The following is a 13,627-nucleotide window of genomic DNA, read 5'->3' as shown; positions in this document are numbered from 1 at the left end:
AGTCTTCTATTGTTCATCCCTGTTGATGTACAGATTAAGATATTCATTAAAGCAAGTCTCAAACAGCAGTTTTATTAACTTACTAAATCCAAGAACAAAAATCTCCAGAAATCATTACAGCACTCAGTTGACATTTGTTCTTTCTTGGGAACCCAGACTACTGCTGTCAAAATGAAAATAATATCAATAGTCCAAAAGTCAACTTTGGAAACTCAATTCTGTAGAGCACTGTTTGCAACCCTGATATCATCTTGCTCATTACTTTTAAACTAACAAATGGCTTTGGTGTTAAACCTTGTGAAATAGGCACCACCACTCGAAAAGCTCTCCAGCTCCCATCTTACTCATATGGTAGCCAATAAGAGTAAAATTTCAGTGAGCCCTTTTTCAGCTAGATAACAACAGTGACAGCACATCTGAGGAAGAACTGCTCATCGCAACACGGAGACTATATGGAGTGTAACTGAGCTTCCCATTCTGTTTTAAGGAATTATTTACTACTTCGAAGGCCATGCAACCAGGAGGAGCCACCCAAATACAGACAGCAAGAAGACCAGGAAAACAATGATATATTGGCATCTTATTTGTGCCTTTGAATACTGTCATCACAGGAATACTTGTTTAAATATCCTGAAGTAGCAATATTTACTGCCCAGTACCCTTGCAGGAAAGCTCTATAAACTTGCTCCAAGAACTCTATAAGTTAAATAGATGTTTTGTATAAATCTATATCCTCTGTAACATGAAAAACCTTCCAATTAAGCATTTTGTCTTTGCCATGACTTGGACTTGGCTAAATACACAAAGCCATCTCACAGAAATCACAGGATGACAGAACTGAAGGGGTTGGAAGGGACCTCGAAAGATCATCGGGTCCAACCCCCCTGCCAAAGCAGGCTCCTTAGAGCAGGCTGCCCAGGTAGGCATCCAGATGGGCCTTGAATATCTCCAGAGAAGGAGACTCCACAACCTCCCTGGGCAGCCTGTTCCAGTGCTCTGTCACCCTCACTGTGAAGAAGTTCTTTCCCATGTTGGTGGGGAACTTCCTGTGCTCTATCTTGTGGCCATTACCCCTTGTCCTGTCCCCACAAACCACTGAAAAGAGGTTGGCCAAATCCCTCTGTCTCCCACACCTCAGGTACTTATACACATTGATGAGATCCCCTCTCAGTCTTCTTTTCCTCAAGGCTGAACAGACCCAGGTCTCGCAGCCTTTCTTCACAGGGAAGATGCTCCAGGCCCCGTATCATCTTTGTGGCCCTCTGCTGGACTCTTTCCAGGAGATCCCCATCCTTTTTGTACCGGGGAGCCCAGAACTGGACACAGTGCTCCAGGTGAGGCCTGACCAGGACAGAGTAGAGGGGGAGGATCACCTCCCTTGACCTGCTGGCCACACTCCTTTTAATGCACGCCAGGATCCCATTGGCCACCAGGGCACACTGCTTGCTCATGGTCAACCTGTCATCCACCAGAACCCCCAGGTCCTTCTTCTCAGAGCTCCTCTCCAGCAGGTCATCCCCCAGCCTGTACTGATACATGCGGTTGTTCCTTCCCAGGAGCAGGACTCTACACTTGCTCCTGTTAAACTTCATTTGGTTTCTTCCTGCCCAGCTCTCCAGCCTGTCCAGGTCTTGCTGAATGGCAGCACAGCCTTCTGGCACGTCAGCCACTCCTCCCAGCTTTGTGTCATCAGCATACTTGCTGAGGGCAGACACTATTCCCTCATCAAGGTCATCGATGAAGATGTTGAACAAGACTGGACCCAGCACCAACCCCTGGGGAACGCCGCTAGTCACGGGTCTCCAGCCAGACTCTGCGCTGCCGATCACCACCCTCTGAGCTCGGCCAGTCAGCCAGTTCTCAACCCACCTTACTGTCCACTCCTCTATCCCACACTTTCTCAGCTTTGCTATCAGGATGTCATGAGGATACTGATCAAAAGCCTTGCTAAAGTCAAGGTAGAAGACATCCACTGCTCTCCCCCCATCTACCCAGCTGGTGATGCCATCATAGAAGGCAACGAGGTTGGTCGAGCAGGACTTCCCCTTGGTGAATCCATGCTGACTACTCCTCATAACCTTCTTCTCTTCCAATTGCTTGGAGATGGCATCCAGAACAAGCTGTTCCAACACCTTTCCAGGGACAGAGGTGAGACTGACTGGCCTGTAGTTTCCCGGATCCTCCTTCTTGCCCTTCTTGAAGACCGGAGTGACATTGGCTATCCTCCAGTCTTCAGGCACCTCTCCTGTTCTCCAAGACCTTTCAAAGATGATAGAGAGCGGTTCGGCAATCACCTCCGCCAACTCCCTTAACACACATGGATGCATCCCATCAGGACCCATGGATTTGTGTGTTGAGCCCACTCAGACATTCCCAAACCACTCTCTCGTCAACCGGGGGGAGCCCTCCATTTCCCAGACCCTTTCTCCTCCCTCCAGGGAGGAGGAGTCCCAGGGGGGAGTCTCTGAAGCAAAGAAAGCATTCAGTATCTCCACCTTCTCAGCATCTCCCATTACCAGTGCACCCCCCTCGTTCAGTAAGTGACCCACATTATCCCTAGTCTTCCTTTTACTGTTTACATACTTAAAAAAACCCTTCTTCTTATCCTTTATCTCTTTTGCAAGCCTCATCTCTAGGTGGGCTTTAGCCTTCCTCATCGCATCCCTGCAGGCCCTGACAACACTCCTATACTCCTCCCAAGAGAACAGGCCCTTTTTCCACATTTCATGGACCTTCCTCTTCCTTTTGATCTTATCGATGAGCTCCTTGCTCACCCACACAGGTCTCCTGCCCCCCTTCCCCGATTTCCTACTCTTAGGGATGCACCGATCCTGAGCTTGGAAGAAGTGCTGTTTAAATGTAGCCCAGCTCTCACAAGCACCCTTGCCTTCTAGCAACCTAGCCCAGGAGATACTCCCAAGCAGGTCCCGGAAGAAGTCGAAGTTGGCTCTTCGAAAGTCCAGGGTAGCAATCCTGCTACTAGCCTTACTTCTTCCACCAAGTTCCATCTTGAACTCCACCATCTCATGGTTGCTGTATCCCAAGCTGCCCCCAACCTTCACATCCCTAACAAGCCCATCCCTGTTGGTAAGGACAAGGTCCAGAAGCACCCCCCGCCTTGTCAGTTCCTCCACCACCTGCATCAGAAAATTATCTTCCACACATTGAAGGAACCGTTTGGACCGCAGGTGCCTGGCTGAGTTACTTTCCCAACAGATGTCTGGATAATTGAAGTCCCCCATGAGAACCAGCACCTGGGATCATGAGGCTACTACCAGCTGCTTGTAGAAGGCCTCATCGACCTCCTCCTCCAGATCTGGTGACCTGTAGTACACCCCCACAACAGTGTCCCCCATACCAGCCCACCCCTTAATTCTCACCCCCAAGCTCCCTACTCATTCTTCACCCTCCCCCAGGTGGAGCTGGGTACACTCTAATTGCTCCCTCACATAAAGGGCAACCCCACCCCCTCCCTTCCCCAGCCTGTCTTTCCTAAAAAGGACATAGCCCTCCATGACAGCATTCCAGTCATGCGAGCTGTCCCACCACATCTCTGTGATCATGATGAGATCATGGCCCTGCAACCGAACACAGATCTTGAGCTCATCCTGTTTATTTCCCATGCTCCATGCATTGGTGTACAGGCACTTGAGGGAAGCAACAGGCGCAGTTACCCCTGGAGGGATGCAAGAAGAAGATTCCAGACGTATCTTAATAGGTTCCAATCCTAGTCTACTGATACACACAAAGACAAGAAACTCCAATAAATATTTCACTTCTTAGCTGGCAAAAGAAAGCAGAAGGGAAACCCAACAAACTGGGTTTGTTGGACTGCTCCAAGGAAGAAGATACAAGCAGAATGCAACATTATAAACAAAAAGTGAATAGGAAAGAAAGAGAAGAATTAAAGTAGTCATTGATCCAGAACTCATATATGGTTTTCCCAGAAAGTTATGTCAAATCTAAAGGAGAATGCTAAAACCATTATCAGAAACAGCCGTAACATATTTGATAGGTGGCAATCATTATTGACACCAGTCAAATGTAGCATACACCATGATTAACATAAAGTTTAAAACTCGCTGGGACCAATGTGCTAATGATACAGAAATTAAGGTCATAAACACATGCAGTTTCTCTCCCTTACAAACTATGACGTATGTCAAGGGGCTGAGTGCCCAGAATATTCCTGTGTCACCAGATCCTCCAGCAATTTCATAGAAAGACAAACATCTGTAGAATGATTTGATATTTATGGAGTACACTTGATGAGCTTACACATGCACCTTTAGTGGGAATTCTGTACAACATGAATCTAGAGCACGTTGCATTATACTTACAAACACAACCCCCTTGCCTCTCACACAGCAGTTGCTATGAATTAAGTTGAGAAAGTCAAAGGAGCAGAATGCGAGCCATTCATCTAAATATATATACACACATAAGTTCTAGAAATACTTCAAGTTAAATGAAAAGCACTTCCATTAACCAATGACAGATAATTACAGTAAATAAACAAGTCTTCAGACAACCTGCCTCCAAAGCTAAAGTTTCCCTTCAAAAGGGAAAACAGATGCAGCTTGTACAACCTAAAACTAGCATATAGAACTGAAAATAATAGTTAGATGACTGAAGTGTTGACCAAGGAAAAAGTCTTTTTTTTCCCCCCAAAGCAGAAGCGTAGCTTCAAACAAGCCCCTCCAATTACAGTGTTATCGAATAAAAGCATAAGGCAGTGTTATGAACTAAGAGCTATGTGAGTCACCACCAGAACACATACAAATTGGAATCTAGGTAGTAACAAACGAAATGTAAAGTTATTACTAAAAATTGTGACTTGACAGAGCATGTGGTTCAGTTCTAAGAATTGAAGCAAGGGGTACATAAAACCAAAACAGGTTTTAAAGAATTTTTAAATGAATCAAAAGCATGCAACTGATTCTTTATTCATTTGTTCACGTGACAGCCTAAACATCTGTTTAGTTTCTTAAGAGGTTATAAAAGCTTCAAACACATCAGCACTTACCTTGGTATCGTCACACATTTTGTATTGCAGTTCTGAGTGGTAATTGCCTTCTCAAGCTCATCCAGCTGTCCTGTTTTCTTTAGCTTCTTGACCAAGCTTTTCACTGCTTTTTCACACCACTTTTCCTCCTGACCATTCTGCTCACCACCACCAGCCCCTCCAGAGCCACCAGCAGATTTTTTCCACCCCAGAAGTCTCTTCACAACTGGTGGAGTGAATGGCAATATGGATGACATGACTTTCACCAGACAGAACACTCAGCACGCAATAAATTAGTGATTCCTGTCTGATCCCTAAAAACACAAACCAAAACAGACACATTAGCACTGAGGTTTCACGAGACACATACCTTGCTTAGGACCTTTCACTACCAAATGCCATAGGACATGGCATCTCAAAACAAGTCAGGTAACAGTTCAGGACTAGTCTGTATGTTTGTTACTATGTCAATGAAATTAAACAACAAACTTTCTACAGTCACTCCAGCGGTTAGCTCAGTTTGCTACAGACACCTAGCTTTTCCTCACGTCTTTCCTGGCTAAAGTTTACTTACTTCAGAAATTACAAAACATTAACTTACTTGAATCTAGCTTTGCACCTAGACTGAGCTGGTTTTAATCATTTGCTAAAGTTTTCCACAAATGACCGACAAATTGCATACCCAGATTTGCACATGCTGCCCATCTCCAAATTAACTTAACAAGCAAAATTGTGTTTGGAGTGCCATTTAATCATTACGAGTTGACAGAAGTCTTTCAGCAGCCAACCATTTGGCAAGCCTTTTTTCATCTTGTTATGATTTAAATAACTACCACTTTTTGTGCCACTGGGGACATGGATTTGAAATTCACTCTTAAGTCCGGTGATGAGCTTATTCCCCTGTTCCAGGTATGCAAATTCCAGAAAGTTACCTTACTTCAAAACCTCAGCACACTTAGCTACATGAGTTAGTTTAGTCAGCTGAAAATACCTTGCTCTAGCTAAGCACTAAGGCTACCTTCAGGCTACTTGATTGGAGCTTTCAAGGCAGCTCATGTGCATCCCCATCCTGAGCAGGCACGCTCCTCACTTCTATCCAAAACATACAGCCTCACCTAACTGATGTTTCCTATCTGCAAAACAGCGTGGTTCATTTGGGATACTTCAGGCTACATTATTTCTGGGTAATTCATGCTTTATCACGTCTTCACAGTTTCAGCAAAAACCAACAAGCCACCAAAAGCTAAGTTATATTCCACAGGTAGCTTTAAATCTTAACTTATTGACTTCCATGGAACAGAACATTCAGTAGGAAGGACATTACAGTTTCAACTAAATTACACCTCAGTGAAGCAGCTTTTGAGATCACCTGAAAATATGACCGAAGCAAGGACTGTAATGGTTCAGGCTCACGGAGACTAAGGTTCTGATTAACAGGGACTTGAGATTAACAACAGCCACTTTATGGAAGTGATTCAAATAACCTATCCTAAATCAAGGCATTCGTTTTCATACAAGACTATAACATCAAAAGAGCTTTCATTCTTTCAAAAACATTAAATTATTAGGGAATTGTGGCCAATACATCAGACTGCAAAAGCATTACATTGTAGCCCTGACTACAGAAAACAAGACTAGTAAACCCAATATCCAACATTTTCAGATTAAACACTGAATAGGACACTCAGGCTACAGTTTCCCAAAGAGTCTCCAGCCACAAGCAGCCCAGGTCTCCTTCCTTTCTTCTCCGTGGTCCCACCTATGCACTAACAGCAATACCTCTCCCCAAAGACTCGGGTAGCTGAACAAAAACTATCATATTTTCTTCCCGAGTTAACATCCTTCCCCATTACCAAGTTGCACCAGCTCATACCCAGTACTATAAAGACCCACACTGATGTTGGGTGAGATACAGAGCGTAGATGGAGACTCTCCTCCAGCCCCAGCCTTCAACGCTGGCATTAGCATCCCCTCTAGCTCTTGAAATGCAACCCAGACATGTACTGTAATGACAATTTGTTCTGGTGGCACAGCCACATTAAGCAGTCTTGCTCCCCTTTCCACATGTTCTGAACTGTTCACAGGGCCAGGAGTAAACCCCTTAGAGCCCTAATCCAGTACCCTGAGTGGCTCCAGAGGTGAAGTGGGAGGCTCACACAGCCTCTGCTGCTGTAAGAAATGCTTGCACGTGGTTTTCAAAAGAGGAAAGGGGACCAGCTGCACAAGGCATGACCTGGGACAGCAGTTACTCTGAAGTCTCGGTGATGAAGTTCAGCTTCCGAGCAGGGCCAACACTGGATGCTTCAGAGGCAAGAAATTCAAAGGGAGCAAACCAAAGGATGATAGCCTATTTTGCTGCAAAGCCCACACTTTAAAACGCTGGCAGTTGATGGTTTAATATCTGAATGCTACATTCAGTGCTGACAGATGCAGGCAACAGAGTACTAATATCATTGCTTATCCACATGCCAATTCTTCTCAAGTTTACGGAGCTCACTTACGCACAAGATAGGCATTTCCTATTCTTTTGCTTCAAATTTGACCTTTCAGTGTCCCAGAATACTCCCTTGATTGTCAGCCTCATGAAGCACACACTTCAGAAGGGTCACACTTACCACCACAGTAAGTTGCCTATTCTTCCAGGCCCTTGAGGCATTCTCAATGTTTTTATCTGATTTTCAGCTTTACAACACCCCTTGATGTGAGGTATCCAGTCTTGCAGTATTCTTTCCCTTAAAACATATCACTGATCTATATATAATTTCCTGTATTCACTTTCTTAAAGCAAAGACTACAACTTGCATTCCTGCTTAAGTGTGCATTAACTGATTTTAAGTCTTGCAGCAGGAAAAGTTTAGAAAGCCTATACGTTTCAGATTGTCTTTACGTTTCAACTCACATTTTTCTGCTGTGCTCTGAGGCAAAAATCTCCCTTTATCCATTTTCAAAAGTCTGTCAGTTCAGACCTAACTGATCAGAACTTTCCAGATATTTTACTTAGTTTTAACCAGCTCCCTCACATAGACGTTTACTGGTTTCTGTAGATGTTTCCACAAAGCGCAGGTTTACCTGCTACCCCATGGCTGTTTTTACATGAAAGTTTTTTTGTTGTTTATTTTTGTTTTGTTTGATAATGGGATATCCACACCAAGTCCTTCATTACACTGATTCTCACACCTTACCAGCTGATTTAAAAAAAAACATACACCACAGCTGCAGACTAAGATTCTGGTAGGCTTTAACTTCTGTCTTCTAACTATGGCTACACCACATCAAGAATTTGCCAGGAGCATCAGTAAGAATTTCAGCAAGTTATTCCAGTTATAGCCCTGTTATCTTTCAAAGGCCAAGCAGAGAGAATGTGACCCAAGTAGGGCAGGACTTGATTCACCTCAATACTTCAGCCAACTGTGAAGAATACTCATAGGAGACTATTTCAACCAGTTTAATTTATGCAAAAAGTTGCACCCTTCTCCATGCCTAGAGAAGGCACTAGGAAGCACACTGCACAATTAGGTTGAAGGTCAGATGAATCTAAATTATGCAAGGAAAAAGCAACAATAAAGCAGTTAAATACCCTACTGGGTCCAAAGAGTGGTGCACCTCGCCTAATGCCTCATCTCCAGCAGTGGCAAAAGGATATACTATCCAAGGCAAGCACATGAGCCTTGCTGGTTTACATAGTCTGTTCCCTCCATAACGCTTCAGCATCTAAAATTGCTGTAGCAGGAATATTAAATGCTACCTTCCCACTTGCTCCCTTTAGCAGCCATTTATGGACCTTTTGTCCATGAATTCATCTAACCACTTCCTGAACCTGCCTCTACAACCCCTTGTGGCAGACAGCACCAGAATTTAACATCCAGTTTTTAAAGAAGTATTTTGGGATGTTTTAATTTGATCTCTTCCAAGTTTCAGACTGTGCCCCTTGTTCTTGTGCAAGCTTTGCTGAAGAACTGTTTGTATTCATCTTGTCCACAAGCTTCGTGATTCTGTACATTTGAATCACGTCCCTCCCACAAACAGAAGGCTGTCAGCCTTTTGTGGCAAACAAAGCACCTGAACACTGCTCGCATAGTTTGGGAAGCTCCCCTGAACAGATGCCAAGCCTGAAGTTTTCCTTTTCCAATTAAGTTACAAGGACTTGAAGGCATGGCAGAGGGAGTGATCTAAAGACCACAGAAAAGTTACGAGACTACAGCTAACATCTTTTCAGTCACAGTACACTAAAGCTCTCCACATCAGCATTACAAGAAAAAGCACAAAGATTTATACCTTGAGTAATTTGCAGACAGAAGACAGACAGCACATGTGCTGCTGAACATCTGGCAGCAGCTCAAAAATCTGCCCCTTCCATTGCCTCTGGGCTGCTCTGCAGCCCTACGTCTGCACTGGGTTCTCTCTCTGTCCACCGAGGCAGACCCAGACATCAGACTTGTACCAACGGGCTCAGCAGTCACTGCTACAGCTCTTTTTTGACCAACAAACCCCATTTTGATTCACCACCTGTAACTTCTGCTTTCAAACTGACCTAGGAATATAAGGAGTTTTGATCTTTGTTCCAAAAACATCACTCACACACTGTCACTGCTGACACCAGCCTCTTGGTAAAAAACCCTCCCATAGTCTTTTTCCTCATATGCTTCCTTCATCCACAAAAAAATGTTTTCTCCAAATGGACCCAGAAAACATTTGCCAACACCACAAGCAATATTCCCACGTTGCTAAAACAGCTGCAGATTAAATATGGGCTAAATGCATAACAACCCTTTTTCCTTATCATTTCCTTGTAGTCCACAGGCAACCACCTCCAAACACAGAACCTATTTAGGGCCTCTGCTTTTTTAAGGACCTTACACATGCTTCCCACCACTCATTCTTTGTGCTGCCTCTCCACTGCTCATTTTGTTCCACTGATGCCCAACACCATACCCCAAATCTTATATTTTACCTGCCCATGTACTATTTCCACTACAACATATCAATGTAGTGGGACTCTAAGTAATTACAGGGAGATTTCCAAGACCCCTTTCCGAGTTCAATTGTAGTTGAGCTATCAGTAATGATGGCAGAAGCGTGACACAGCAGAAAGCTATCGCTATTTCATCCCTTTCCACATTCCCTGGATTGTGCCTTAAAACCACAGCTTTGAGTACTCAAGGAGCTTAAAAGAGAGGTACAAGTGTCAGACTGCTGGCACACAAGGAGCACACGCTGTTATACCCAACAGATTAAAACTGGAAAACATACAGATTACCTAACTTCCGTGGTATGTTTCATCTCTGCCCCCATAGTATATTCTGCTTCCTCTCACACACATTTCTATAGCAGGTCAGCACAACAGTTGGCAACTTGTAAAGTCACAGTTTGAGTCATGTCTGTTATTATTCCATTCTACTGTGGTTCTCTGGAACAAGGATTAAATATTAAGCCCACGATCCCAGAAATAACTAAACATAAAAGAGGAAGAAAACCTTAAGGGCAGTACACTTGCAGACTAAAACCTTCAAGGGAAATTTTCCTTTCCTGAGTGTTTGGAACTTATTATAAACACACTGGTGCTACCAAAAATATCAAGTGATTTCTGGCTAATTTATTCTAAAGCCTTATGCAACATATTTCATATCAATCTGCTTAAACTTGAAATAAAGAAATGGGATCTCTCCTGGTTTTACTAGAAGTATTCTGGCTTAGAATAATATCATTTTCAAGTGCTCTTCTGGAATAAAGAGGACAGAAGTTAAGCTCCTGAGGAAAGAAGATCGATGAAAATCCTTTGTAGCATTTGAAAAAGAGTCTACAAGTTAATTTCCTCCCAGTTTTAGTCCCATTTTTTGGGATATTTTTGAGAGAATTTTTTTTCCATTAAACCTGGAATTTGGAGGAAATTCTATACCAATTTCACCAAGTGTACAATGACTCACATATTTCAGAGGAGGGAATATCCACCTTTTTCCTTCACATGTCTCCCTATGGCATTAGTTCTTTCAGAATAATCACATTAATTGAGGCAGTCTATTTAAAGCAGCATCAACACCCTATGTTAGGCTAACCAGTACTGAGATGTGAAGCTTTAAAGTGCATAGGTTAGGCAGTACTGTATATCACCCGTATTAATGCAAGGTCATCAACAGTGAAAAACTTTGAGAAACAATAAAGCAATTATTTCATCTCGCAATGAACAGAAGCAAAACAAAATTAATTTATGATCTGCTTCTGGATTCTTGAAGCAGTGTTATTCCAAACAACGAGGCAGCTTATTCTCAGCAGAACCTAAGAAAATTTTCCTCAATGCTAATGATGTCAATTTGCAGGAAACCTGAATTCTGTACAGTGTTCAAACTAAAAATCAACATCGCTTTTTCCCATTGAGACAGAATGCATTCTAGTTAAAGAACTTGGCAAAACAGACAGAAGACATTTCACTGCTGCCACTACACCCACAACCCCTCCAAAACCTGCCTTTTGAGACTCCGAGGGGCTCATGCCTTCTTCTCCCTCAAATATGTATTAAAGACACCTGGTTTCATCATACTGGAGAGGCTCGAGCCTGCTGTGCATACATACATTTCTGAAGAACAACCACACGTGGAAGTTAGACAACACACAAGCTTCTCTCCCTGTATTCAGGCCAGAGCAGGACAGCTTCAAGTACTTCCTTCTTGGCTGTTGGGTGTTCAGGTTTTTTGCCTCGGTGCAGGCAGAGAGCTGGGGGAAGGGGAATGCAGCCCTGCTGAGCAATGCCCCCCAGATCCACCCCCCAGCCGAGCTTCCCAGCCAATTAGGCCAGCAGGGGAGAGTGGCTCCAGAGCACTCCCTCCCGAGGGGCTCCAGCTGGCCCAGGCTCCCAGAAGCAAAGCCAAGGTCCAGGTTCAGCTTTGACAAGAGTTGAAGTTCAAGGCAGGCTGTTTGAGGCAGCAGCAAAGGAAATTCTCCCTTCAGGACAGCTTCAGAATGAGGATTTTGCAATGTGCCAATCTACAGCCTCAATTTGCACATTAATTGTTAAGTTTCTTACGGTCTAGTATTGCAGTGCATCTTGAAACTCTAGAACTTTTGTCTTTATGTAACTCATTGAGGAGAGAATTAGTCTACTTTCAAAGTAGGTGGGTTTTTCCTCTTACTCATTTCATAAAGCTTGATTATGAATCAAACAAGAAAATTCTTGTTTCTCATATGCAGAAACAAAATAAGCACTGTCCTGGTTTCAGCTAGGACAGAGTTAGCACCCTACCAGCTACTAGGAGGAAAGTTATGTTTTGGATTAGGATGAGAAGAGCGCTGATAACATGCTGATGTTTTAATTGTTGTAGAGCAGTGCTTACACCAAGCCAAGGACTTTTCAGCTTCTCGCTCTGTCCTGCTAGCGAGCAGGCTAGGGATGCAGCAGGAGCTGGGAGGGGACAGACCCAGGACAGCTGACCCAAACTGGCCAAAGGGGTATTCCATACCATCTGACATCATGCTAAACAATTAATATGGGGGGGGGGGCGGCACTGGCCAGCCAGCTGCTCAGGGATAGGCTGGGCATCAGTCAGCAGGTGGTGAGCAATTGCATTGTGCATTACTTGTTTCGTACACATTATTAGTAGGAGTACTATTATCATTATTATATTCCTGTCCTAATAAACTGTGTCTATCTCAACTCACAGGCTTCACTTTCCTGATTCTCTCCCCCATCCCAGAGAGGGAGGGGGGAAGGTGATTGAACAGCTGTGTGGAGCTTAGCTGCCAGCCGGGTTAAACCACAGCAAGCACCAACATGATAGAAAAGTTTCAGGAGCTAAATTTTTCTTCAATTACTAAGGACTACTGCAAGCTACAGCCAAATAAAATAACAAAAAGCTTTATTGCTATTAGAAAATTAGCACATTGGAAGCAACACATGCATTCACATAGCACACTAAAACTGCATGCAACTAGCTGAGATGCTAACTTCACTGACTTTGGATTAAACTAATAGGACTGACATTTTTAGCAACTCTCCTAGAATTACCAGAGAGGAATATTACCACAACTACAGTCAGCCAATTCACTTGTCCCTGCAAAGCAGCAAATGTTTTCCACATCCTTCCTATTTATGAACTCACAGCATTGCTCCTTAAAACTACAAGACCTCGGTAGTGCCACAAAAGCACCAAAGGAGCATTCCAAACCACAACAGTTTAAGCTCTTCTCACCTAATTTGCTTTGATTAAAATTGCCGAGGTGCAACAGACAAAGGTCAGTTTCATTATTTTGGAAAGTAAATACTCCTGGGGTAAAGCTGACAGGTAGTCCTGGAACCAAATAGCAGGTACCTGGTTCAGCTTCTAGCTATATAACTTAGCAGGTTCCCCCCTCCATTAAACAATACATGAGCACATTTAGCAATTAATTAATGCAAGCTGACTTTCCAAACCAGCCTAACATCAACAAGTGTTCCTCCAACAGGCCAGGCTCCCCTCCATGTTCACTGCACACGGAAGAGTCTTACATTATGCTCATCTCACTCCAGCTTAATTAAATCAAGCTCAAGCCCCAGACTACGCTGATAGGAGACCCAGGAGCTACTCTCGCAGTCTCTTTCTTGGTCTTACTTCATACTATGGCTGTCAAACACAATCACAATAAAAAGTCATC

General features: G+C 43.7%; 1 protein-coding gene across 6 annotated transcripts in view; it reads right to left on the bottom strand.

Moving 5' to 3' along the window:
* The window catches only part of LOC121062932 (mothers against decapentaplegic homolog 2), a 55,966-nt gene that overhangs the window by 40,202 nt on the left and 2,137 nt on the right, over positions 1-13,627 (bottom strand). For all 6 annotated transcript variants that reach the window (XM_040543231.1, XM_040543235.1, XM_040543236.1 and 3 more), the window contains exon 2: positions 5,027-5,319. In XM_040543231.1, the coding sequence (XP_040399165.1) occupies positions 5,027-5,262 (236 nt within the window). In that variant the 5' untranslated portion in view covers positions 5,263-5,319. The remainder of the gene's footprint in view (positions 1-5,026; positions 5,320-13,627) is intronic.

This window comes from Cygnus olor (assembly GCF_009769625.2).
Source record: "Cygnus olor isolate bCygOlo1 chromosome W unlocalized genomic scaffold, bCygOlo1.pri.v2 SUPER_W3, whole genome shotgun sequence".
Lineage (NCBI taxonomy): Eukaryota > Metazoa > Chordata > Aves > Anseriformes > Anatidae > Cygnus > Cygnus olor.
The sequence above is the reverse complement of the archived record's forward strand: the minus strand, read 5'-3'. Positions and strand labels throughout refer to the sequence as shown.